Raw genomic sequence first — 27968 nt, forward strand, 5'->3', positions numbered from 1 at the left:
CTAGAATATAAAATTAAATTAAAATGATTAATTATTTTTTTTTGATAAAATATAATTACCTGATACTTTTAGTCTATCCATATGATTAATTATTAATCCTTAAAGTAACAAAGACTCCAAATGGGACAGTGTAATAAGTATTTTATTGCATTTTATAATGCCATTGTCAATAATTAGTACAGATTACATGCAACTAGACCTACTGTACAGTTTTTTATTGTCTGCATGGACAGACACAAGAAGATTCAGGTTACAAATACACAGATATATGCATGTGTGTGTGTGTGTGTGTGTTTTATACAGCATGAAAGAAAGGGCAGTGACTGGCATCGACATGGCTACCCGGCATGGAGGCTTCACTATGTCTTAAAGCCACCTGCACCCAGCCCCCGCCTCTAAGTCTGGTGACACTTGCAAAAAAAAATAAAAAATAGCAACAAAATTAAGCAAAGCAATAAAGTGAAATTAAATCACAACACACTGAAGAGTCACTGCTGAAAATGTACACACATTCCTAAGGTTTAACCAGAGGAGAGCTGAAGTGGTCATTCGGACTTGTTTAGTATACTCCACTTGGACAGTCCACCTCACCCAACCCAATCCCACCCCCCCCTCCTTTTAAAAGACTGAGAGCGTCCAATCACACGTGACAAATTGGGGCTCCGCTTAAGCCACCGAGGCCGACATCACACACGTACGAGAGAGAACAGCTATCAGTGAAGGTGATCTGTGACGTCGATAGAGACTTTTGGAAGTAGCTCGCTTTCGGTTTGGTTTAAGGTATCAGTTTGGTTACACTTCAGGAGTTTTGGACTTTGGTAGTCAGACGGAGAGCTGCATCTCGGAGCGCCGGTCTACCTTATGGTACCGTGACCACGCCAAATATATATTAAAAAAAAAAAAAAAAAAGGGAGGATGAGCATCAACAATGCAAGCAACCCTAACCCTTTGCGGTATTAAAAGAGGAAGTGTGTGACTTGGCAACCCCCCCCCCCTCCCGCCCGCGAATGATTGACAGCTCTGCAGGCCAGAGGTCAGCGAAGGAATCACAAGGGTCAGGGGTCAGAGGGATACAATATTGGCACCTGAAAGGACCAACGGACAGTCCACATTTGTGTAAAGCAGGAGAGAGGCTAAATATTCTTACACTCATTTTCTTTTCAAAAGTTTTGGTCCTGTCATTGAGAAGAGAAAAAAAAAAAAGAAGTCCTTCTGAGGTATCAATACATCATAACGTAAATTTTTTAGTTCATCCATTTGTGTTTTTTTTCCTTAAAAACGCATAAATGCAGTACAGAGACAAAAAAGTATCAAAATAGACCTAGCTAAGATAAATATACAAACAAATCTTACCTAAAACCACTGCTCTAAATTTTACTCTTTTAACCTTTTTTTTTCGCGATAATACACTTAAAAAAAAACTAAATCGTCCCAGACGTTTGTATGAAGATCTGAAAACATGGAAACAAAAAGAAAACTATCAAAACCAAGATACCTGCAGTACTTAATATGATAAATACATATAGTTCAGCATTAGCAGTACAGTATAGGAACCAGAGCTGTGAGCTTTACAATAGCTAAACAGGTGCAGGAAACACACACCGAAAATGAACAAGCGCAAACAAAAGGAAAGAATGCCCCGGAGAGATAAGTCAATCATTAATATACAAGAATACATTTTGTTATGCCAAGAAATGTTACGCGGTGACCTGTCAACAATCTTTATAAAAGCGCCTTGTTTACAGGTGTACCTTAAAGCACAAGATCATCTACATATTCCACTGAATGCAGCAGTTCCTCTTGTTTGGACTGAAGGAGCCATGATGTGTATTTGTGTGTGTGTGTCCTCTTGTGGAGTAGTCATTGCTTTTTTTTTTTTTTTTTTTGGTGGGGGGGGTCTTTGGATATTTGGTCAGAGCCGCTGTTTGCACAAACCCATGTAGCCCTGCTTCTGTGCCACCCATGTGTGTGTATGTGTATGTTAAATTCTGCCTATCATCACATCTGATAACAGTTTCCCTGCAACAGTACATTGGCCCAATCAGGGGGTTCTCCATCATGCCAGTGACACGTAGGAGCTGCAGAGAGCGCTTCAGGTCGCAGCTAAGGCGAGGTAGTCTTTACAGTCCGTCTTGTTTGTTTTTGGGCTGAAGCACACGTATGTGACAGGGGAGTCCACATGTTGTTATTAGTGAGGAATAATGTCAGGGGAAGGGAGGGAGGGGGGGGGGGGGGGGTATAGACGAGAGTTCCAAAAGGAGGTAGTGTTCTTTTTGGTCTGTCTTTTTTTTGTAAGAAATAAGTTGCTTCTTCAATTAAATAAGAAAATGGTGTCAAGTGCAAAAGTTAAGAATGAAAATGTGAATTTTTTTAAAGATGACGTCCCTTAGTTGTTGTCCTCTTACGCTGGAATCGTTTTAGTGTTATTGGTTCCCTCTTAATGGAAAGATTCCTCGCTACACATTTTTGGAATGACTTAGTCCTGCGCATTGTGTTTGGAACACACGTTAGCCTGAGCATGGCAGAGTCACACTGTCACCTCTAAGTGCTTTTTTTTTTTTTGCCTTAGTAAGAGGAACTGTGCATGTTAATACTTATGTATTTGTACCGAGGAGTATTAAGGCCACACTAAAATTAAGGGGAAAAAATTGTAGAATGTTAAGAGGAAAACGTTGACACAAATGAATTGTCACATCATCAGGATGTCAAGACAAAGTTTACTGTGAAATGTTTAAGTCTTTTTGTTTTGTTTTGTTGGAAAAGTCATTTTTGTTCTGTTGTGAAGCAGAAGTAATTTAACAAATATTAACTAATGTTCAATTCTTAAAATGACACACAAAACAAAAATGGTATTTTTTTTTCCCCCTGGTATTTTTTTCCTTTTTGGTGTGGCTTTAATACTCCTTTGTATATTTGGCCTCATACCTAATAGGAGCAGTTTGGAACTGGAAAAAAAAGCTTTTACTTCAAATTTGTAGTCTCATACTTTGGTTTGCGGGAATGGTAAGCACTGTAAATCCTGTTCAACCGTCAAACAATACATCAAACAAAAAAAAAGAAACAAAAAATGCTCAAACTCCTGGTTTGTTGTCTTTTTTTTTAAGAACAAAAAGGAGGCTGAAATAACAATAATTAAAAAAAAAAAGGAAGGGGGTGAAACAAACTACAGGGTTTTTGGTTTTCTAAACATTTCTTTGGTTACCTGTAACAAAAATAAGACGGGAGTAAGAAGCAGGTAATAGATTTGAAAAATGACAAATGTTAAATTTGGTATGGCACTATGGAGAAAGCAAACCTGCAAATACAAAAAAAAAAGAGAAAACATCTCACGTGATATTCCTTTAACACATCCTCACACATTGAATCAGCGTCGACACGGTAACGAATCACCAGCACAGAACTTTGAATGGAGCCACGTTTTGGTTTCCGGCGCAAAGAAGTCCCCCCTTGTTTCTTTTTCAAATCGGAACCTTTGTAGGATGAGGTATTCTCTAACTGCATTAATATATATTTTTATAGATCTTTTTTTCTTAAAGCATTATCTCTCAACTAAATACACAACCAAAAATAAATGAATGAGACAGAATGCAAAATGATAATAAAAATAAATGCTGTTAAATAATTTGTTTGGATAATGGTAACTTTTAAGTGCTATTTCCAAATTTCTAGCCTGCTACAATTGGGAGTGAAAGGGAGGGGGGGGGGGGGGTACAATACTGTGGGTTCTCTTTTTTTTTTCTTCCCCATACATTTTGGAAATGGTGTGAAAAACAAATTGAACACAAAATCAATACAAAACTAAACCAGCATCGGCAGAAAAGATACACGGAAAAAGAAACACCACCATGGGAATAATGCTCCTCAAAAATAAAGACAACTAATAACATCAATTAAAAAAAAAAAGGAAATGATAAAGCTACCACATGTTTTTTTCCATGTCATTGACAGGTTCCTTTTTTTTAAGTCACAATATTTCTATAGACACTTCCCGGCTATTTTCTTCTATGAGTGTTCCAAACTCATCTCGACATCCCAAACGAAGGAGAAGAGACGGCAATGGATGTTCCTTTTCTTGCAGTCTTTTGGGGTGGCTGGGACAATGTTTTCTTATTCTTCTTTATTTTTTTTTTTATATCTCACAAGCAAAGAGGGGCCACGCCTCCTCCCGGTCACAAATGTCGAGACGATGTGTTGGGTTGGCGCAGTTCGAGGTATTCTTCTTTGAAAGCATCTTTCCTCACTTCCCATCCTGAAAGCCAAACGTTTGGGTCTGATGAAAGATTGACTCCAAAGTGTGTTTGGTAGATGGAGAGGTATACTGCACTCCCCTCCCTTGGCGAATGCTCCGGATCTACGGATATATACACATGGTCGCACGCGCATGTACAGTTGTGGGCCTGCGCGACTCGCCGGGCCGCCTGAGTGAGGAGGAAAAAGAGCTCTTGGGGTCTCCACGAAGCTGAAGGAGGCTTCCACTAGTGAAGGAGTGCGCCAGTGTGTGCGTGTATACGTGTGTGTGTAGGTGTGTGTTTGTGGAAAGAGATGTGAAGTTAAAGCAGTGCTCCACAGACTTAAAGTAACGGAGGTCTTCAAACCCTGTTTGGAGTTTCTCAATGTCATCCTCGGGTTGCTTGCCCAGAACGACAAATAAAAATAAAAAACATTCTCGTTTTCTTTTTTTTCTCTTCTTGCTATCGTTTCTTCTGACTAAGCCACGCCCCTTCGATCCCGTCCGGCGGAGCCGTCTTACTCCAGGTCGTCGGCGGGGAGGTCGTCCTCCAGGTCACGGTCGTCGCTCGGCAAGGACATGTTGTGTGTGATGCCGGCCAGGAGGGAGACGGGCCGACAGTCCTCCTCGATCTCGGTGGGCTCCTCCTTCACGTGCACCGCGTGGCTGCCGGTGTGGGGGCATGTTAGCAATTGACAGCTACACGCTCATTATTGATCACACTGGAGTGTCACTGTGTGTGTGTGTACCTGTACTGCTGAGGGCTGAGGGTGGGACTGCAGCTGCCGTTGCTGTTGACCTGCTCCACTGTGGAGCTGACATCATCATGGCCCACGTGCAGCATGTTGAGGCTGGCTGCAGATGGAGGGGTCACCAGGGGAGGGCTGTTGAGCAGAGCCAGGCTGCTCTCTGCCAGGGCCGCCTGCACCCACAAAAAAAAAAAAAAAAGAAGCTTATATATCATCCACATAGCTTCACTTCATTGGAAACAATTAAAATGCTCAATTTGGTGTTCCCACAGAAAATCCTTGACTTTTTGCTTAATCGGGTTTGTTTAAATGAATCAAAGGTAAAAAATTGTGGACCTTCAACTTTTATTTTCCAAATGTAGCCCTTGAAGTAACAACTTAGATACCCGTGTACTGGATCATCTCTAAATGATGCTTTGGCAAACCACTAGGGGGCACTTCGACACAGTACATTCCACACGAAGCGCACGGAGAAGGCTGTCAAAAGTCTGCGAGTTGAACCCGAGAGTCTCAACAGGCATGTTGAGGGAGACTGAGCCACAACCTCAACATAAACACACGCACAAAAACGTGAAGCGTCAACTTCAGAGCGCGGGAACAAGTGCCCCCAACAGAGGGCAGCGTCTGTCAGCGCACACTGGCATCATCATCATCCAGCTACTGCTGGAGAAGACAACTCGGACCTCACAGCCACCCGGCAACACGCACACAAAAGATGTGGGCAACTCTCATCAGCTTAGGGATGTTTTTTTTTTTTTTTGCTGCTGCTGCCACGGGCCATAATTTTATGCAGTAACCTTAATTGACTACTACTTGACGCCTTGTGCAAAACTGCCGTGCTGTGTGTGCGTGGAAGTGGGGGTGGCGCCTGTGTGAGCGAGGGAGGTGGGAGGTGAGGTTCATGAGGGAGACGAGGGAGGTGGTGCGAATGTCGTTAGGGAATCTGCTAATTATAAAAGGGAATTGATATTAGTGTCCTTGATTGGGATTGGCTGGTGTGTGTGCATGCGGCACAGCAAGAGAAAGATGGAGTAGGAGGACATTCCTTACCTGGTAGCTGGCGTTGAGGGATCCAAAGCCCAGGCCTGAAATCATGTTTTTCACAAGAGTGGGACTCCTAAACACACGCGCACACACACATAGAGGAAAAAAAAAAAAAAAGAACCATGAGGATGCCAGATTGAGCACATATGTGGAAATGTCACCACCTCATCCAAAGCTTAGAATCAATCTCAGTAGAAACATACACACACTGTAAACTGATGCTTAAACACACACAATAGCAGACTGTCTGCTAGCTGATGTGCAGGTGTGCGTTTGTGTGTGCGCATTTAATTAACCCCGGTTTTTCTGGCAATTGGAGAGAACATCTGTTTGCATTCACTAACAAGGTTGGTTACTCCCGTGCATCTCACACATGCAGCTGCTTGCTAATGGTGTTGACTAACAAGGAACACACACATGCACGCACACGCACACATACCCCGCACATATAGTAAATGTAGTTCCATTTAGGCAATCATCACGCCAGCACCCATAAGCTCATGCTCACATCAACCTCGAGTGTGCCAAGGAAAAAGTGTAGGAGAGCACATGTGTGCGTGTGTGTGTGCTCACGTGTGTACTTGCCCGGTCATCTTTGGTGGTCTCCTCTTTTGGTATTCAACTTCGTCCACGGTCCACACGGCTCCTTTCACGTTCTCCACACGAACAAAACATTTGTGCAGACTTAGGTTGTGGCGCACAGCATTCTGGGAAAGAAGAAAAGAGAAAACACATTATATTGTATTTCATTTTGAAGGATTTTTTAATTTAAACTGTTTCTACATTTGCAAGAAAATCATACACAATGTTTGAAATGAAATGTTTTCAAGTGCAGGCCAAACCTTGCCCTGTATATTTTTATTTTTTCCAAAGTCACTTTCCTCAAATTGATGTACATATGGTATATAAAAATAAAATGATCCACATTCATAAAATACAGGTGAATTATGTGAAAGAAAATCTATGTTGTGTCACATTGTCTCCCTTAAAATATATTATCATCACCATCACATCATTATAAAATAAGGTCACATTACGTTAATAATGAACAAAATCACAACAGTCCAAAAACACATTTTGCAACGATTCCTCAAACTGTATTAAATACAAACGTCAATATTATATTCAAGTTACATGTATGAGAACATGAGATCATTTTGAAAATCTCTTTTTATACACAAACTGCAGCAGCGTGCTTGGAATAATGTGTGCGAGGCAGCATTATTTTATCTCAGAGTTTTCTTATCCGTCATCATCAAGCATCGGCACACACACACACCCACACACACACACTGAAGCAGACACGCGGCTATCTGGGTCCGCCCCCCCCAGGGACAGGCCTCCCTTTTCATCTGCCATTTGTAGTGTGTTCATGCCCAATTTCATTACCAATTTTAATTCGTCTATAATTAAATCCTGCATATTCTCTCTGACATGCTGTTCTAAGCCGAGAGGGAGGGACAGGCCAGGCGTGCATCACTCGTTGCCGTAATTACACACACATTCACACACACATTCACACAAACACACATAATTACACAAGCCATAATCAGCGCAGGAACCCGCTCTCCCCCGCATCCCTTCAACCCCTGAGCCACCATGCTAAGTTTTGTAAATGAGTCTGACCCCAATCTCCGCCTGCCACCCTGACGACGCACTCTCATTCAAACACACACACGGGGAAACACAGACCCACGCACACTCACACAAACACTCACACACACACGGTGCTATAAAGGCGATATTTGCATTTGTCTCCGTGATGAAAGCCTGATTCTCCCAGTTAAAATATTAGAAGTCATTTAGAGCGGGTCACAACACTCATGTCACTCATCCATCAGGCTCGGGGAGGCCTAATTTAAAAAAATAAAATAAAATAAACATTCAATTGTGTATAATACAATAACCTTCCCCTGTCTATGTCTGAGTCTTGTGTTCAATTTAATGAGATGTAATCAGACAGGATTTGTTTTTTTCAACATTTTGAATTGTGCCTCAAATGTAACAATTATTGGATAAAAGCTTTTTTCCCCTCATTTCTCTCACTCACTATCCCTCCTTGCTCTTTCTCTGGTCCTTCTTTCCTCTGATCAATGACTTCCACTCACTTGACACCGCTGCTCCCCTCATGAAATTTAACGGCTTATTAAGGGACATACATCTTGGCCTCCCTGTTTGACTCACCGAGCTGCTGTATAAATCCATAAAGCCAAAGAGGAGTCAAATTTTAAAGTCTATATATTTATGAAGGCTACATTTAAAGATGATATTCCATTTCTTTACCCTCATCGCTTGCACCTTCTCGCCTCGGTTTTGGGACTGTGAGGGAGCAGGTCAGGGTCTCTATGTGCCCCCTACCTCACGGTCATATTCTCACTCTCTCTGGAGGAGCTGCCACTCAAATTCCCCACTACATTTAGTTGGAGAAGGTTTACCTTCCACGTGGCTGTGTTTCTCCTGAAGTAGGCAAACTTTCGTGTAAACCAGTTGTAGATCTCGTTCAGAGTCAACTGTCTGTCGGGTGACTCCAGAATGGCCTGTAGGCACGGACAGACGGTTGAAAATTAAGATGGCAGATGGATAGGAGGAAGAGGAGAAGCGAGGAGACTTACATGACGTATAAGAGAGGCGTATGTGAAGGGAGGCCTGACATCGGCGTTCTTGTAGAACTCACAGTTCTGAGCCAGCTCTGGGTTGGGATTAGTAACCCGGTCGAGAAACATTAGAAATTGTATTGATGTAAAGACACGAGCGAAGGTCGTCGACCTACCCGAGGCGATGGGGGTGCAGTATTTGTCGGAGTTGCGCCTGCGGATGGGCCCGACGCCGTGCGCGTGGGAGTGTGTGTGAAGGCTGGAGGAGCTGATCACCGAGGGTCCCTGGCGCAGTGGAGTGATGGGGGTTGCCGCTGAGGTGGGAGGGTGAGGAAGACCGTCCGGGTAGACATCGCTGTCACGCTTTAGAAGAGAGCCGCTGGAAGCCAGGTTCAACTGCAAAGATGGAGGTGAGGTCACCTATGTGAACCGCTCGGCAGAATCGATTCAGAAATCAACCATCTTGGATTCCTGCATTGTTTGCAATTCAGTAAATCAAGCAAGGCGTTTGTTGTGAGAGATCCTGTGCAGAACCCTGACCTCAAATCCGTCTAACAAGGAAGCCATCATATAAGTCGAGTGTCACACAGCAGCTTCTTCTACTAGTTTGAAATCCCTGGCCACACACACATGCACACACAAGCCACAGTCACATTTATTCATAAAACACTCCTGCAATTAACCTTGCTTGCAAAAACAAAACCACACACCAGCATGTTTGTAAAGAACACAAACAGAAACACCGCTGCGGTGGCCAAGTCTTCACGGAAGAATACAGTCCAATTAGGGCCTTGCACGCACACACATATATATATATATATATAAAACCACATCCGCGTCTCTCTGGAACAGAGGTTAGAACGACTAGTTTAGGACTAATTAAAACCTCTGCATGTGTGTGTGTGGGGTGAATTTCCTCGGCTTTCCTCTGTTCCCTCTCGCCACCATTTAAGCCGACTCGAGGGGGGCGGGACTGTTTAACAGGTACTTCATTAACGCTCCAACCCTTCCAAATCACCACGGCAACAGTCGAACCCTGTTAATTGAGGCCAAGCTCTGTTTCCATTCCCGACGCCCCGCCCTTGCCCCTCCTTCTCCAATCCCTGACCCGGAGGCTCGGCTCCAGCGGCGACAGAACACGCCTCTTCCTGATTTCCCATTAGATGATAATGGCGGCTGATCCCCCCTGCCAACAACCCGTCAGACACACACGCGCACGCACACACACACACGTGCGCCACTCAGCTGCACCATTTACATCAAGTCAAATTATGACACTCTTCCTCTAATTGACAATTAATTTCAACATCTTCATATTTTAATAGGACTCTTCGTAAATCTGAATAATGAAATATTCATTAGACAGATGACTAATAACAAGTGTGCCAAGCACTATGGTCAAACGCGCACACACACATCTAATTTTGAGGTCTCATCAACCTGCTTTGCTATTTCTCTCTCAGACCAGATTTAAATATTGCATAAAAATAATGACGAAGTTAAAAACAAAGAACAAAACTGAGGAGTACCAGACTGATCATTGACCCTCAATGGTCAACAGAGGGCGCAAATGGTGAGCTACTACATGTCAGCATTTTGGTATCCGAGAAAGCTTCAAAGATCAAATACCCTATAAATTGGTGAATGAAAGATGGTGAAGGAAACTGTCATCATAATAATCAGCATGTGCAGGTGTGAACTCACGGGTTGGTTAAAAGGCTTTGGCTCTGATGGGCGCATGTGCAGGTGGGTCATCATAGCTTGGAGTCGCTCGCTCTCTTTTGCCAGCTGTGAGAAACACCATGCAGGTTATCCACTTTTACTCACAAATAAATACAAACCTTTATTGACACAATATTACGGATGGAAGTACAACCTGAGCAGAGAATCACGAGAGCAAGCGGAGCACTCTCATGCTTTCCACTAGCCTGCAGAAACACTTGTTCCCATTTGACATTGTTGACTGCCTTTAAATGGGTACCATTATAGCCTCTGGATATTCTTTTAGTGTGTGTGTGTGCGTGTGTGTGTGTGTGGTGGTGGTGGTGGTGGTTTCCAAGTGTTGCTGCTTGATGTAGTTTTAGCACTATTAACACACACTGCAATGACGTGTGAATATTTCAAATGTCTACATTGGGCCCAAGTGTGTGTGCACGTGTGTGTGACTGTCGAGGGATGAAGTGACATGTCAGTGAGATAAAGATGGACATTCCAATGTGATGTGACGCCGCCTGCTCCTCTGTCACTTTGTATTCCCCAGTGAAGGTCTCAGCGGCTCAAAGAAAGAATGTTTACCGTCGGTGTTGGGAGTCACTGTTTGTGTGTGTGCGTGTGTGTGCGCGTGCGTGTAATGCAATCTTGTCAGTCATGAAATGTAGCTAATATTGCATGAGTTACATTCTCAGTCGTGTCTGATAATATATTGAAAAGAAAACAAAGACATTTTTTGTCCCAATGTATTTAGAGGCAGCTGCAACTTGTGTCGTTTTTATTTCATGAATGAGTATTTTTGTTCAGACAGCGCATATGAACATGATTTTTATTTTTATTTTAATTGTATGTCAGCCTTTGCTGGTGCCTTCAGTGGTGTCAAGATTGTGGCATGAATGAACCATTTGGAGGTGAAGAGAGGCCATGCTCCATGCCCCTTTGCTTTCTCGCTTATGTGTTTTTTTCCCTCTCTTTTTTGCTTTTCCTTCCGCTCCTTCAGCGCCTCGCTCGCTCTCGTCGGTGACCAGAGCAGCTTTATAATTGGAGCGGCCGATGGCAGCTTCCCCGCCGACTGCTCCTTTTAAATTACAAGCTCCGCTGCTCTCCATAAACACGGCTTCTCGGGCTCAGACGAGTTAGCGGCATCGACCGGCTCGGAAAGAGTCGGGTCGGGCTTTTGTTTGGGAAGCGGTGACAATGAAACGCATGCGTGCGTGAGAGCGAGCGAGCGAGAGGCCCACCTGTATCTCCAGTTGCTGGACCACCTGCATCTGGACTCGGCACTGAGCGGTGCTGCGGTCATCCAGGGCGTGCTCGTTGTTCAAGTGCCTAAAGAAGATTGGACGGGGTTAGGTCATATCTGGAAGGAAAGCAAAAGCCGCTCTTGATCGGCAAAGACTTTGGAGAGCTATCACGATTTATTTAGCTAAGCGTTACGAACTGTCTCCGAAATGCTCTGGTGGTTTATTTTGTCTGCCGAAAGACGCAGCAGCTGTGTTGTATGTGCGTATACTCGACTGGTGCTAAGTGAGCCGTGTTCCGAGACGACCACCTGGATATGAGCTCATGCGTTATCGCCCGAGAGCTTATCTTCAGACGCGCTTCTTGCTTAACTTCACTCCACTTCATATGAATGCCTTTTCGGATGTGACTGAGCTGAGCGCCGGTGCTGTTTGTTTCCTCCGCTGTGGGAGGACCTGGGACCTTCTGATCTTTCCCACTGCACCCCTCCCTGTCTCCCTTCCTCCATCCCTTTCTCTCCTCTGTCATCACCAAGGTTATTCACAGGTTGCTGCCGCCCGTCCGCCCGCCCACTGCGTGTTTGTGCCAGCGCATATCCGTCAAGTGTGTGCCCGTGCTCCAGAGGGACTTTTTATGATATCATGTGGTGTTAATCCGAAGGAAGCACTCCTCTCACTGTTTTTGGGTAAATGATCATGTGCGTGCGTGTGGAGTCTCTGACTTAGACCTCGGAAAGTTAGGCAATATCAGAGTGAGGCTTGAAATGAAACAAAAACAATGATGTCATGGCATGGCTAATCCAAGGCTCAACACAAGTGCACGATAATAATAACAAAAAACATGATCTCACTTCTCTCCCCCCTTTTTTTTACTCTCCTCACTCTTCCGTCCACTCTCCCCCCCTCCCACGTCTCCCTAAATGCCAATGATTCAGTCTCATTCTAAGCAAAAAAAAAATAAAAAATCCCTTCTGTCTGTCCATGGGACATAAACAGTAGCAGATTTTCTTTTTGGATGTGGCCCACAAAGAGGCTCTGTTTACTCCCGGCAGACGAGACTTTAACCCACTTCATACCCAGGCCCATCAAGCACACTTTGAATGCTAGACCAGAGAACTTTGACAAGGGGGGCTGAAATAGGGGGGCGTCTTCCTCCTCTGCTCTTGCCGCTACCCTCATGGGGCGATGACAAAAGCTGGCTGGAAGGGGGGAGCGTTTTCGGACTTACGGGCATTATCTGTCACCGGCTCTTTTTTCTCATCTTCAACTCTCTCTCTTGCACACTTTCACTCAGCCCCCCCCCCCCCTCTCCTCCCTTTCCTTCCATCTGCCCGAGGCTACGTGAAATGAGACACCAAACAACAGCTTTCCTCTTCGAACTTTCCCAGCCTGCCTCCGAGCTTTGATCTGCTTGTCCGATGCCATCGCGATCACACTTTCACGATAAGGCCGATTTCATCACCTTGGCTGATTTATATCATCCCTCACGCTTTTTCAAATAGTTTAATAGTTCCATGAAAACATAATGAGGGTGAGTTTGTTTTAGGTGGGGGGGCTTCGTTAAGAGCTTGTTAGTGCTACGGGAAGTCCGCTGTGTGAGGAGGAAGTAACAGCGTGTCAAGGCCGGACTCAGCATCCTCAATTGACTTCATGCTGGCTAATAACAAGCAACAGGAGGGACTGGACCACAACACTGATGAAAAAAAAGCTGTAGAAATACAAATTTTCAATATCCACATCAACACAATTGTTATCTGTTGTTTTTTTTTTGTCTGCTTTGGCCTCCATTAATATTCTTGTGATCAGAAAATGAATGACAACTTTAGATAGTCCCTTTTATGGCATTAAAGGAAATGGAATTATCTGGACAGCATGAGCTTTTGCGACCCCCACCACCCACATTTTTTTTTTTTTACTGCTAGTTAATTGAGTAAAGTTTTACGGTGTCAATGTATACACGTGTACGGCTTATGTTAGACTAACATTGAATATGATGCAATCAATGGCAACTGAAGACTCAGAGGTGCTAAAATACATCAGTGAGTGACGTTCAACATTCCACCGGGGCTTTATTTCATCTTTCTACAGTCTCAATCTGATAAGAAGTCATGTTTCTTTTAATACATGGGATCAAATCGAGTCCCTTCTAAATGACAGGCAACGTGTTACAATTCAAGATGGAATTGAAGACTGTTTTGATGTGGTCCAAAGTTTGTGGTTAATGAGAAAAGAAATGAGCGACTGCCAAATTGGAAGAAAACAAGCAAGAATAGTTGGAAGGAGACATCAGTGCCTGAAATCTAAATCAATTGGTTGAAGAAGAACTTCCAGACACTTACTTGATGAACTGTCCCATGTCCTCACACAGTGCTTCACAGCCGGGCCACTTACACTCTCCATGGCCGTAGAGAGGATGGGAGCCGGCATGCTCCTCGTGGCTGCGGGTAGAGAGCTCGGTTAGGTCTCGCGACACAACACGCGCTCAATAAAGGCGAGAACGGAGAGCAGGAAAGTGTCAACCGACCACACATGAATAACTGTTTGCGGCAGTAGCAACAACACCGCCATCTGAGTGTGGTTAGCTTGTGCCGCTCGCCGAGCCAAGTGCGGCGAAAAGCGTGATAGAACAGAGTGGGGTCAGTTACAGAAGCCAGGCGAAGAAGAAGGCGATCGCTCCAGCAACCTCAGAAGCATATTTTCAAATCCATGACCCGTCTTGTTTGTCCTTGGCGTGCATGCGGCGCACGTGTGTGCGCCAGTGTGTTCGTTTTGCTGTCGGTTCTTGTGTTTCAGGTCTTGACGCAGAGTCGGCACGGGGCCCAACTCGTTCCGAGACTGATTAGCAGCGGCCGCCATCGAACGATGGTTATTCTGGTAAGCGCTCGTGTGCTTGCTGTAACTGGGCCAGCTTGGCTTTAGCGCGTGGTAGTAAAACAAACACGACATACTGTAGAGTAGAATGTGTGTGCATATTGGTGTGGAGCAGATGTGGATCTAAACTTTCTCTGGCAACTGTCATCTCTGCATATACGTACATGAGGATTGTGTACGCGCGTGTGCATGTGTGTGTGTGTGTGAGGACTGGAATGAGGATCCGTCCAAATCAACATCATGAGGTCGTCTAACAAAAAACATTTGTTTCGCAGATGGAAACATGTCTCCGTCCTTCTCCCTTTTTTCTTTTTCACCTCTTCCTGATCTAATGTGCATGCAGGGGTTGGGGTGGTGTGTGTGTGTGTGTGTGCGTGCGTGCGTGTGTGTGTGTTGGCTGTGGTTGAGTCAACTCAGAAGCTGCTCAGACAGCAGCCGTGACAAACTGCTGGCAACCACATTTTCCTCCACATCAGCCATGCATTAGCTTAGCAGGCTAAACGACAAACGCTGCCTGCTTCTGCATCCATTGTTTAGATACAATGAGAGCAAAATTTCCCCGCATCTCACTCATCTTGATCACTCTTGGAACCGCCATCCAAAGTGACTTCCTGGGTGTGGGCCGTGCGCATGTGTGAGTGGTGCGTGCATGCTACTCACTGGCTGATGGGGGGTTGGCTGCCTTTGGAGTATGGGGGGGCATGGTCATCGCCACTGTCCGCCTTGGTGAAGGAGGATATCCACTCAAACAGTCTGGCTCTTAAAAATGGAGACAACCCCATGAGCAAGCCATGGGACCACATCACCCCAATATCATGTGTGTGTTCATTCGTCGGCAAACTGCCAGCAAAAACAGATCCATCTATCAATCTCGATCTTTGCACCATACCACGTCTTTCCTTCCTTCCGTTCATCCTCTCCTATATTAGCATTTGGTTGACGGCATACCGACACTACATACATAACTTAAGCCACACTCTCTATCAAATGAGTTAACACGCTGGTGCCGTGCGGTGTGTTGCATGTGTCGCAAGGGAAGAATGGCTAAAAAGTGGAAAGGAAGGCAGGAAATTGAAATATAGGGAGAGTGTGAATTAGAAAGACGACAGCTCACACAGTGGAAGGACACTAACACTGACCAGCCACGCCATCGGGTACACCCACCGAATCTAATTTTGGATGGCTTCAAGCGTAATAATCAAGATGTTGTGAAATGAATACGACTTTGAAGCTGTCAATCAAAAGGGAGATATTTTACCTCTACACAAAGCACAACTTGAGTAGTTACCAATACCGATACCAAATACTACTAGTATTTTTGATACATACAATTGTTATTCTTCCAACAGATTTTCTTTTTATGATAAACAACAGTTGCATTGTGCAGGTGTACCTAATCTTGTGTCTAGTCAGCGTTATACGTCAACGCATCTTGTACCTGTCTCTCTTTGGGGTGTGGCTCTGTCCATTGGGCAGGCTGTGCAGCGGCATGTGAGCGCTGGCCGCTTTAGGGAAGGCTGAGGTAGAATTAGAGCTGTTGGTACTCAAGTCCAGGCCCTCGGCTTGCTTCAAGGCCTCGTCGCTGCTCGGCACGCCCGACACCTCCTTCCACAGCTGCTGGAGGTCCGACGGACACATGGCTGCCCAACGAAGACAATGAAGACGATCACAATGAGGTTATTTAAATGAAATGTATGCGTATGAGAGACCTGAATTGAGAAGAAATGCGGGTAATATGATATTGATGAGAGAGAGACAGCCCTTTCTAATTTCTACTCATTAAAATCACAATGCGGCCGTTCGGGCCCCTGAGATTTATTGCGAGAGGACAATAGCGGCAGCCCAAGCTAACCAAAAGCTAATTTATACATGCGTCCCCAGCGCTAATGGCGATTCGAGCTTGTCGCTGGCACTGTTTGTCTCAACTGGGTCGAGGTACCCTTTGAGCACAGATTTGTTATTTCTGCTTCAATTTCAAAGCAAGAGAGATGCTTAAAATGCCATAGGTCACTCCAATGTAACCCGGCGCCGCACACATACGTGTCGGCACATAGCGACCTTGCAGCAATACAAATATTATGTCTGCTTTGAATGCATTCTCCAGCGCTCCCGCCAAAACAAAAGTTCTCACTGTTGAGGAATGAGGCCTCTTGTTGCTATAGAGTTCTCAGTGTGAGCACTTATTACCCCGAGAAACCCGATCAATCTATGGATACACCCTCACTGTAAAAAATGCAGAGCGTTTCCTTCTGTTTAACTTATCGAGCCGGCCCAAAAACTTTAAACAACCGCTTTGTGAAAACAGAAAACACGCCAAGTGAGCTATTGATGAGTGAAGAGCACGTTAACACATTCATAGCTGAGCACTTAAGACATTTGTGGAAATAAACAGTAAGAATGAATACACAAATAAGATCAGAAATGCATCTGCCTTCCAGTAGGGGCGGGAACCGAAACATTCCAACCTCATATTGCTGCTGTTCATAATTCTTATGATTATTTATTATTATTAAATATATCCCCTCCACTGTCACAGTATATTTGAAACGGAAATACTTGGCAGTAAGTCGCTTCAATTATTTAGTGGCGTCGCTTCAACATACTCAGTGAACTGAGACATTTATGTTGAAGATAAGACAAGATATGCTTCAAAATATGAAAATATTTTTTTAAATTCCAGACAACAACCTGCAATTTATGCCTTTTATATTCAATACCAGTATCCTTGCTGGCTTAACCACAATGTGATGAGCGTTTTTTTTTTTTTTTTTTGGTACAGTTACGCCATATGAGCAGCTTTTCTGTCTTATTGCAGCTCTTGAGATGCCCTCTTGCCCCCCACCCCCCCGCCCCCACTTACCAGCCGGACACAACAGCCTTTTGAGGCAGTCCACTAGTGTGTTCATTTGTGTGTGAGTGTTTAATTATTCGCTTTTGTGCTCAAGCGTTTCTGCGTGTGTATGCATGTGTGTGTGTGTGTGTGTTTGTGTGGCATGGCTGGTCCGAGGAATGCTTCGGTTCACGCCTGGCTGAGCCGTCACAATGGGCCGGCTCTTTCACACTGCAGGGAAATTCCACTTTGGATACGCAGGGAAAGCACAAGAGAGGGAGATACCAAAATGCAGTGTTGTAAAAAAAGACCCTCTTAAGTGCAAAGTGTCTTTTATATCATCCTAATTACTCCTAGTAATTGGATATAAAAGAACACCAAGTTTTATTTTTTTCATTTAACTTGTAACGTCATAAAAATTGAGCAGGAAATTGTGGGTAAGATAAAAGGTAAAAAAATTCTCATTTATGAGCAATATGTGAATGAATGAATGTGGTCGATGTGGTTGGAGCAGCCAACTTTTATCAGCTGACAAATTGAAGGAACTGTGGGATAAAAATAGCATTCTGATGATATCCTTGGCTAATTTTAATGACAAGTGCGCACACCTCGCTCGCACTGTGGAATTAGTAGCATATCTGCCCTATTATGAGTACCTTCCCAAAAGCCACCAATAGGCTTTTGAACTTTTACAGCCTGATGAACTTAGCAGGCTTCACAAGAGGCCTGCAAGGGTTGCGTCGGCGTACCTTGCTGCAGAGACTGCATGGCGGCGGTGGGCTGCAGGGGAACCAGGCCTTGTCTCTGGAGGTTAAGGATGTGCTGCTGCTGAAGCTGCTGCATCTGGATCAGCTGCTGCTGGAAGGCCAGCTGCTTGCTGCTGAGCTGTTGCACGCCGTGGGAAGAGGAAGAAAGAAAGAAAAAATTAAAACTCCAGTTTCCTGCTTTTAGGACTTAATTCAAGGAAAGGCATATTGAGCAAAGAGATTTTATTTTGTCATGTCATCAAATGGCCATAATGATGAAGAGGGGAAAAATAGACTGAGGCAAAGGTCATGTGTGTGTGTGTTAGAGTGATAAATGTCCTCCTTCCTGCTCTCCCAGGCTAGACTTGAGCGGCACTGTGCTGAGCCGTTTGAAGTCCCTGCAGGCCAAGCCCAGAGTGATGAGCTTTATCTCTCACAGATAACTTGCGGGGAGAAAAAAAAAATGGCTTGAGGACCTGCTTATTGTGTGCCCCTGTGCCTGTGTGGGGCAGAGAGTGAGTTGGCAGCATGAACAGAGAGCAACTCACAGGAAGGGCAGCTAGGTCACTTCCTTTCAGACTGGAGCCTGGCGAGGGAATGTGTGACTGCATGTGAAGTTATGGAAGGACAATAAGAAACGTGCAACTTTTGTTTTGTAATAAATACATTTACTTCCTATATTCAACGGCGGCATGCTTTTTCCATAAGCAAACTCCTTCCGCTCTTTTCTTTTCTGTCCAGCTCTACTGCCCCTCTTTTTTTTTTCCATGTCTGTCCATTTCATTTGCTCCTCTGCCCCCCCTCTGTCCCTCACTCTCTCCTGAGATATGTCCTTCTTTAAAGCGCACGTTGCGTGTGTGCATTTGTGCGCACGTGTGTGTGTGTGTGTCTGTGTTCTGTTTACATTAGCTGTGGCTGAGTGGTCAAAGCTAGCGCTGTAACAGGCTGTCAATGTGATTTATGAGCACATCACACACTGTCTGAGCCTGCCAGTCACACAGATGCACACACAAACACACACACGCACACACAAATGGACGGTCACCGACAGACGCACACATCTCCTGCGATGCTCAGAGTCACTTCATTAAGCTGACTCCTGACCAGTCCCAAATGCGCGCACGCACAAAAACACCGACACTTCCATCGTCTTGGAATGCAGCACTTCCATGCGTAAAAAAGGCGAGCAAAAAAATAGGGAAAAGGTCAAGAAGTCAACACCACTTGAGCTGCAGTGATTAAAGGTTTTATCCTCCCTCTGCTCGCGCTTCTCCGCCTCCTACTATCTTCTTGTTAGCCTTTATAAATTCCTTTTCCACACATAGGCCATGCTCTGTTGAAGTAAATGCTTGTTGTTACTTGCAACGTGCATCCTCTCGCCAGTAGATGCGTTTGTGCAGTGACCCAGCACACATCAAGTGTATACGTGGACGACCAGTGATTGTCGAGTTGTTACAGGACAACAACAAAAAAAGTGAAAAGTGGGACAGTGGCTGGGAAGAGGGGGGAGAATGCAAGAGCAAACATGGCAGTTGAGCACAACTGCTTTGCTTTGGTCACGCTCGACGTGGTTGGCCGCTGTCGGCGAGGTGTGCCGGTTTGAGTCCTTTGGGAGAAGAAATGGAATATAGGACGTGTCTTCTGGTGGTTTTGTCAGAAAGTCTCACGTTAATTTATGCCTCTTTGCCGCCACTTGTTTTTAGGTTTGTTAAATTAGCAAATTGAGGGGCAAGATGGTGACCATGTGATTTGCACGATGCTTCCTAATTCGTCAACTCCTCCTTTTCAACTTCTAAAATTCAGTTCAAGCCTGCTAGTCAAAATGTGGATTATGAGTGTTTTTTTCCATAATCCATCAACTTTAGCTCTCGTATAACATACATTATTTAATACGCAGGCACAATTTTGATTTAAGTCGACAAATTTCACCGCTGTTAGTCAGGGACTAGTAAAATGTGTTCCTGTCTCGTATGGGGAAGAAGAGAAATGCTCGGATGATGTCAGGAAGGATGTATTTTAAAAAAAGTTAACCACAGCTCGAAATATTAAAGCCATAACTTCAATGAAATGTGACAAGAGAGAGGGAAGATTACAGCGTAGATGGTGAATACTTTCCGATGTGCATTCTGTTTCTCTTCTGCTATTATCGTTAGCGACTTATTGCCAACTTAGCTTATTATATCGAGCAGCCAGAATAAGCATGAATGCACCACTTTCCTCATTTTCGAATATGCTACATTATTGCTTCTATGATCCTGATGACATTTTTCCTCTTTGGAGTCACTGCTGCTTTTCTGGTATGTAGGACAAAAAGAGCAGATGTCGTATGTGGCACTAAGTTCAGTCTCTGGATTTTTGCATGAATGTATCATTTTTCTCTCCAAAATATTTGGCATGTTTTTATTTTTTTGTTTTGAAGCTGGAAAAATAGACAAAGAGCGCAGTTCAATGCAATCTTGTCCCATGAAGAGGAAATCTTTTTGATCGGGCGTGACATGATCCTCAGAAGTGATTTGCAGCTGTGGTTAAAGCAGCGCGTTTGTATTTATCTAAGCAAAAAGGAAGAAGAGCGAGAAAGCAGGCAAGGCCTCCGGCGTTTGGCGGGGTTAATTGACAATTAAAAGAGAGTAAGACCCCTCCTACATGGAGATTTCACCTCGGGCCCACCGTCGAAGGCATGTAAATGAGGGCTTTGGCACGGCACTCCTACGCCGCTCCGACATGGCGGAGAAAATGACAGCGTGCGTTCGCTAATGCTCGCCTGGAGATGAGCTGACCGCAAACCACAAAGGAAGACGAGGAACGAAGATGACGACGGGCCAACATATGTAGCCTACCGCACAGTCAATACGTTAGACACTTGATGGATTTTTTTTCCCTTTCTGCAAGCTCTCGTTTCAACCACTTTTTGATGCGTTTAAGGCCACTTGTATATTTCAAAGTGTACTTGAATGAAATGAGTGTGCACTTTGTGTCCACCTCTTTTGCTGCTTGCTTTCCGGCCTGCTGTTGCTGCTGCTGCTGCTGCTGCTGTTGTTGTTGTTGTTGCTGCTGCTGCTGCTGTTGCTGCTGAGTCAGGAGCTGCAGATGCAACTGCTCCTGCTGCTTCTTGTAGTACTCCTGTAGCTGCAAGGAGAAGACCAAAGACGAGACGAGCAAACGTCAACAATGCAAGAATCATCGGCATGCCGAAGTTGCTTTCGTTAATTATCCTGGCAGCGTGTGGTCCAACGACAAACCGCATACATGGCAGAGCTGCTATAAAATAACGTGTGTTGACTTGTTGCAAGGCAATTATTAAACATTGAATCCGAGGGTCCGACGGTGGCGGGAAATGCGCCTGCACGCACGCCACTGTGAGGGCAAAACGTTTTGAAGGTGGCAGATGTCTTTCTTTCATTTTTCTACATACTTCCAGAGGGTCTATAACATTGAGCAGGGCCACATCCCTCTGAGGGAATTACACACAGATAGTCATTATCTACACCACTTATTCATGAGATCAACGCAAGGGGTTGCAGGCGATCCCAGATGACACTGCTGAGAGGTGGGACTCCACTACATGTTTACTTAAGCACTGAACTTCAAGTTCCTACTGAAACTACTGCTACTCGTTTAAAATAATTCATTCTTTGGGTAGGGGAACTATTTGGACTATCTCTTCATATGTGTTGAATTTACGCAATTTTATGGTTGGAAAAATATAATCATTTGGATCTGGATGCAAGCAACAAATTCATGAAATAAAATTCAACAGCATTTTTTTTAGTGTCACTAAGGCAAAGCACATTATCAGAGACAGAACTCATCAATACACAACTTTCCTACTTGCTGCAGGATATTTTACATCAGCTAAATAATTGCTACTACTGAACTTGAATTCAGTAAATTTGTTTTGAAATTGTTTTTATGTATATTGCTGGGTATATTTTGTATCTTTCATTAATTAAATTGACACTTTTTGAATCTAAAGGATAACACAAAAAAGCAAAATAACTCGTTTTTGGCAGGAAAAAAAAAAACATCTTGTCATTAAACAATCATAATTAAAACTTGTGAATAGGACATTTACTTGTTTCGTCACTCATGTCACCATGACGCCAAAGCTTCACATTTACTGCACAGAAGCGGAATGGAGAGATAATAAAAAAGCCACTAAAAAAAAAAGAAAGTATATTATGCAAACATCCAGACGACCCTGAGTGGGAATTGATCTCGCGCCAGCTGCACAAAAGTCAGCTCTGTTCGGCACTATCACCACCACAGACCCATCCGCTGGGACCATCCTTTCATTTAAAAAATACACTTTGCAAACACCCAAGCATTGTCTCCCCTGACTGACCACAGCCTGTCTGTGCATTTGTGTTAGTAATCAGTCATTTAGGCAGGCCGCTCCATTAAGATTACAATCTCGCACACCAGGCGAGCAGGGAAAGTCTGACCACAGTGTGCGCTTAAGTGTGCAAGGGAGGTTATCCTCTTGAGATCGCCTCTGCCTCTGCAGTTTGTCTTTGTTTCATGGTGCATCAAATGTTCAAAGAGGCTTCTCACAAGAGAATGACTTCACACAGCGGCAGTTGCCGCCGTCCGTCTCTCATACGTCTGACCCGCCATGCGGCCGACTAGACACCGGTGCACATCCTAACCGTAATGTTCCTTTTCCTTTTGTGTTGCGATACGCCATTTTTACATTTCCCAGTTTGAGTCTTATCCCGGCCATAGCTTGAATTTTGCATAATTTACTTTGCATTTCAACAATGACGTACGTTCTTATCTTTAATTTGCTTACTTGGAAGACGCAGTACTTTTCATTCTTTCTTTCTTGCTGCTCTTTTATTCTTCCTCAGGCGGGGTTAATATCTCTTTTCTGCCTCACTTGTCCTGATCCCTCTCCTCGTCACACATGCAAATGCACACGCAAGTGAGCGCGTGCACACGCACACACGCATGCACGCACGCACTCGACTGCCGAATGGTGAGTTGAGGGAATAATTAAGTGATAATTAAGGTCTTTTAATGATTTGATTCAGTGGCTCTATGCATTAAGAGTATGGAAGTGAGGCACTCACCTCTTCAGCCTATTACCATGACCTTGCCTTCGTGAACAAACCAGCAGAGCAGTTGTAGCAATGTAGAAATTTAAAGGTTAATTTACACACATATACACACAAATATGATGTGGTAGCGGACCGTAAACCACTTTTATACATTGCTGTACTGCCACGGGGTTATGGAATTTAACGCTCTGTTGAGTGATATGTCAGCTGATTGTCTCGTACTGTGTGTTTCTGTGTGTGCGTGTGAGTCGGCGGCAAAGTGCTAGCTTGCAAATATAGATTCGAAGCAAGTCCATTCTGCGGTTAATTAAGGGGGAGAATGATGTTAAACGCGATGGTTTTATTAGCCTGACTTCTCTGTCAGAGACGAGGGGAGAAGGTTCTTGGCCACCATTATGCTCACAAATCATGTGATTTGTAGATGTCCTTTAGCAACTGAAAATGATGCAGATGAAGGATATTACAGTGAACGATCCGATAAGATTGTAAATGGAGGGCTTAGTGCGCCGCTCCATTGGCACAAACACTTCTGAATCACAACTCACATCTTGTGTCTGAATTTTTTAGAGATCTTTTGCAGATGAGTAGTGTTTATTTGTTGGCTGGCTGTTGTCATGGCAGCGCTGAATACATGAGGCATTCTTAAAATAGTTAGTGCATGTGTGTGCCTACAGGTGGGGTCATGCTTAGTTATAATAACATCATCCACAGTAGTAATAATATTAAGGAGGAGCAACAAAAAAAAATGTGCATGAGTCAGAATGTTTGCCTTTGTTTACCCTCAATGAGCTCACAGCATGAAATGAGATGCAGGCGCACCAAGTTTGTGTCATTGCACAATGAAACATCAGACACATCTAAACATGCTGCTGTGGGAGTGAGTCCAACCAGACACCACCTGTGTGTGTGTGTGCGTGTGTGTGCATGTGTGCACTTTGGCACATGTGTTTCACCTGCTGAAGCATGAGCGCCTGCTGTTGCTGCAGCAGGGCCTGGAGCTGAGGGGGCGACAAGATCTGTTGCATCTGCTGCGGAGTGATCATCTGGGGGCTCATCATAGCCATGGATACAGGGACCTACAGGAACAACATTTAGTATTAAATATAAAATAAATATTCTAAATTGAGACAGGAAGGAAAAATACAAAAGGTTAGTTCTAGATCACACATATTTTCTTGCCACGTTCCTTCACTGCGCTAGCGTTGTTAAAAATAATCGAGACAATTTATGGAACAGCAGCAGAAATACATGCTCCGATAGGTAATCTTCATCTCCAAAATAATAAATACATCTTATCTCCCGCCATAAACACATGATTACGGTTGCTTGCAATTTACTTCCCGTATATACAAGCCTGGCTATGGAAAGGCATACAACAACATCTCAGCTGTCACCGTGAGATGTCTATCTCATCAGAGCATGCGGCAGGCAAGCAAAGACACAGCAAGGAGAAAAAAACAGCGTGCAAAATAGATAGGCAGCGCTGATCTGATTACAACTGAAGAAAAAAAACGAATCACATAATTCAGTCAGACATGAGGGCTGAGCAGAGATGCTAAATTAATGTGTAAAAAAAACAGCTTTACATATTAAATGAAAAGACAGATGATAGCGGAAACAATTAAGGGAAATAAAGACAAATCAGATTTTAGTGACTGCCAAAGTGGGTGTCGAGTCTCTCCTAACAGGCTGAGGGATGAATCACGTTTCCTTCACTGCCTACACGTCAATAAACTATACTGCTGCCTTAGCAATACAAATAATCCTGCCTGTTAAGCAGTGATGGCACTTTAATAGAGAAATACAAGGATGACTTATCACCTCACAAACTGGCCATTTATCTACATCCACTCCGCGGAGAATTATTTGTCACCATCACAGTCAAACAGCTCAACCGTCACAAGAATGCCAGATCGGTGAAGAGCTACTTTGGACTTTTTGGATAGAATCATAATAGAATCATAACATTATGTGACCCCATAAAGTGTGATGTGGCATTCAAGTTAAGGAAGAGTTTATTTTGCCCTTTTCTTTTTTTTTTTTTTTTTTTAATCCCTTCCAGTGGTTGACTTCTTTTTACTTTTGCATGACATTACATATTCAGCCTAACATGAAGTACCAGCATTAACTAACCTATCGACCCATTTCTTGGCAGCCTTAACTCACCTGTATGGGCAGTTTTTTGTTTTTTTTTGTTTGTTCTTGTAGGTCACATGCAGAGTTGAACTCAACTTGCATGAATAAGCTGTGTTAGGAAATTTGTGATTGAGCTCAGGGGCAGGCGGCATTAATAACGGAGGGCTGGGGTGGTGGCAGTTGGAAAAGTAAAAGGCGCAGGAGGAGAGGCGGGGGAAGCAAGGTGGAAGCCATGTTGGCCGCCATTTGGCATCATTTGCCAGCGCGCCTCCTTCGCCGAGTCTTGTCATTGCAGACTGCCAAATGAAAAGCTGTAATTAATTGCTCTTGCGCATCCTTTTCTTTCATGTTGACAACTCCTACATTGTATTTTATGCACACCGCCATTGACGTTTTCATAATAATTATTGCACCTTTTCCCCATGCTGGCTAATGGCGCTGATATACGGAACTCATGTGTGAGGATGTACAGAAGGCTGAATGAGTGTGTGACAACCTGAATGCTGAGTAGTTACGGTTTGATGCCATTAATTGCCCCTATAATCTAATATCACAAAGCGCGGTGATTATGGGGCCACGCGATGCCACCGCCATACGACACCGCCAGGCGGTAAGCGACGACTCAAAACAAAAGCCCTGCCATTAACGATTTGACGGGCCGGGACAAAAGGACCTCACAATGCAGAATTATATTTTCATTCGGCTTTGTCTCTCCCACTGAATGATTTCTTCCCTTTCATTGGGGCTGTTGAATAGGGGGAGGCTGAAAAGCCGGGCGATTTGAAGTCAGCCGTTTATTAAATGCCTTTAATTTTCCCCCCTTCTGCCCACTCCCCCCTTTTTCTTGTTGCGTGTTAATTTAAAAGAGGGAGATGTGTGTGTAGATTAGTGCCAGAAAGGTGGGGCTGGGTGGCAGTGGGAGAAAATGAGGGCTGAAAAATGAAGAAATCCCTCATCAAGTAAAACAAAGTGCAGCCAACAGGTACTCAATGAGGAAAGTGTCATCTCGCCTTCTTTTTTTATTTAGTTTTATTATGTTAGAGACAAGCTTTTTTTTCCCCCAACGGTAAATTCTAGGCATGTGACTGTGCCAACACTGAGATAAAAACACCGTAGTGAATCGCGCCTTTCATTAACATACAGGAATCAGTCATCCACGTGCACAGGAGCACACTGCTGAGGGCCGACTGGTGGCTGACAGAGGTCAACCCCTGCCGTAGCGAGCGGGAGCTGGGGGGGGGCAGCGAGGGAGGGATGGAGACGAGATGCAAGAGACAGCCCTGTCGTTTACAGAGAGTGGAGGAGTAATTAGAGGGGTTGTTTGAAGAGGGAGTTTAACTGATTAACAAAGGAAGAGAGGGAGCGTCTGAAAGATGGGAAACAGAAAGGAGGAGAAAGGCAGGGAGTCCCCCGAGGAGAGAGGAGAAAAGGGGGGATGTTGCTTGCATTTCAATGAGGGAACCATCCTTCTCTCCTCTTCTCCCTTGATGACTTTCCATTCAAACAAGAATGAGGGAAAGCCCCACTTTACATCTCGGATGAAACCTCGGAAGATGGCGAGGACGACCGTCTGATATTAAAAAGCGGGCTCCATGTTTATATACAGACAGGCTGCAATATCTCCTAGGAAGGGCTGAACTTTGGATATCGTCTTCACCTTTCATCTGATTGGGGTTTCTTGGATGTATTAACAAACACCCAAAAGCTCAACTTTGCCAAATGGGTCCACTGAGCCTATTCTAGCCATCTTGCACTCTGGACTTGTTGCCAGTCAGTCAGGGCACAAACTCATGTGAACTGAACCTTCTGCTGCTTGCACCAAAAGTGAAGCAAATGTAATACAAGTTATTTATTCAATTAGACGATTGTCTACATCGCAGCTATTGAACATGCAAAAAGAAATAATAATAAAAGGGAAATCTGAGTCAAGCAGAGGTGCCATAATCACCATCCAAACAGGCGCTCACTCTAAATGATGTGCACCTTGCCTCTGGGTCTACAGGGGCACACAGGAGAGAGGGATAATTGAAAAAATGACAAGGGGGGGAGGAAGAAAGAGGCTGACACACACCGCCTCCTTCCCCTCTTGCTCCCCTGCTAGGAGACCCCCCCCCTCCCCACCCTGCCCCCCAGCAATGCTGTTTATCCCTGTCACCGAGCATTACCACCTCTCCCCTCTCTGTTACTCTCGCTGTCACACACAAACCTTGATGTCGCTGAAAGCCTGACTTGTGCATACAACATGGAATCTTGTGTTGTTTGCATGCATGCATGACCCTTCTCTGTCACGGAGGGGATACTCGCAAGGGAAGGGGGGGTTCTGCCTCCGTTCCAAATCAAGTCTCCACACAAAGCTGGTTGTGTGCTGAAGCTCTATGTTTCTTCTTGAACTTGGACTTGTTTCTACAAACGCTATCCTTCCCCAGGTAAACAACCTGTCCCCCCCCCCCCCTCCCTCTCGCTAAGTTAGAAGAGGAGGGGTGACAGGCTTTTTGAAAGCAAAAAGGGCTCGACAAGTGCAGACTGAAGTAGAAAGGCGATGAGGGGGAAAAGAAGTAACTGAAGGAGTCCCTACTGTGTAAAGAGTGTTTGGAGCTCAGGGTCAGACCGCTGCTGGAATTAAAAAGCCTTCCATTGTGTGCGGTGAGTACCCCTACACACTAATCCACAGTGGGGCCAGGGGTCACATTAGTCTGGGGAGGGGGAGACTGATGAGCAAAGTTAAGGTGAGCAGAGACAGGCATGTTCTGATCACCCCGCCT

The 27968-nt window shown here is 44.5% G+C and overlaps 1 protein-coding gene across 7 annotated transcripts in view; it reads right to left on the reverse strand.

Moving 5' to 3' along the window:
• Nucleotides 1–124: 124 nt before the first annotated feature.
• The window catches only part of foxp4 (forkhead box P4), a 70626-nt gene continuing 42782 nt past the window's right edge, over nt 125–27968 (reverse strand). For 2 of the 7 annotated variants that reach the window (XM_061291404.1, XM_061291405.1), the window contains 14 exons: nt 24024–24146; nt 20993–21139; nt 18017–18152; nt 15876–16077; nt 15098–15196; nt 13906–14004; nt 11567–11654; nt 10320–10403; nt 8634–9011; nt 8457–8558; nt 6607–6728; nt 6028–6094; nt 4978–5150; nt 125–4894 (listed from right to left, as the gene is read on the reverse strand). In XM_061291404.1, coding sequence (XP_061147388.1) covers nt 4747–4894; nt 4978–5150; nt 6028–6094; nt 6607–6728; nt 8457–8558; nt 8634–9011; nt 10320–10403; nt 11567–11654; nt 13906–14004; nt 15098–15196; nt 15876–16077; nt 18017–18152; nt 20993–21139; nt 24024–24146 — 1968 coding nt within the window. In that variant the 3' untranslated portion in view covers nt 125–4746. Of the gene's footprint in view, nt 4895–4977; nt 5160–6027; nt 6095–6594; nt 6729–8456; nt 8559–8633; nt 9012–10319; nt 10404–11566; nt 11655–13905; nt 14005–15097; nt 15197–15875; nt 16078–18016; nt 18153–20992; nt 21140–24023; nt 24147–27968 lie in introns of all 7 variants that reach the window. The other 5 variants (XM_061291409.1, XM_061291408.1, XM_061291407.1 and 2 more) reach the window with 5 other exon arrangements.

The sequence above is a fragment of the Syngnathus typhle genome, linkage group LG11 (genome assembly GCF_033458585.1).
Source record: "Syngnathus typhle isolate RoL2023-S1 ecotype Sweden linkage group LG11, RoL_Styp_1.0, whole genome shotgun sequence".
NCBI classification, from domain to species: Eukaryota; Metazoa; Chordata; class Actinopteri; order Syngnathiformes; family Syngnathidae; genus Syngnathus; species Syngnathus typhle.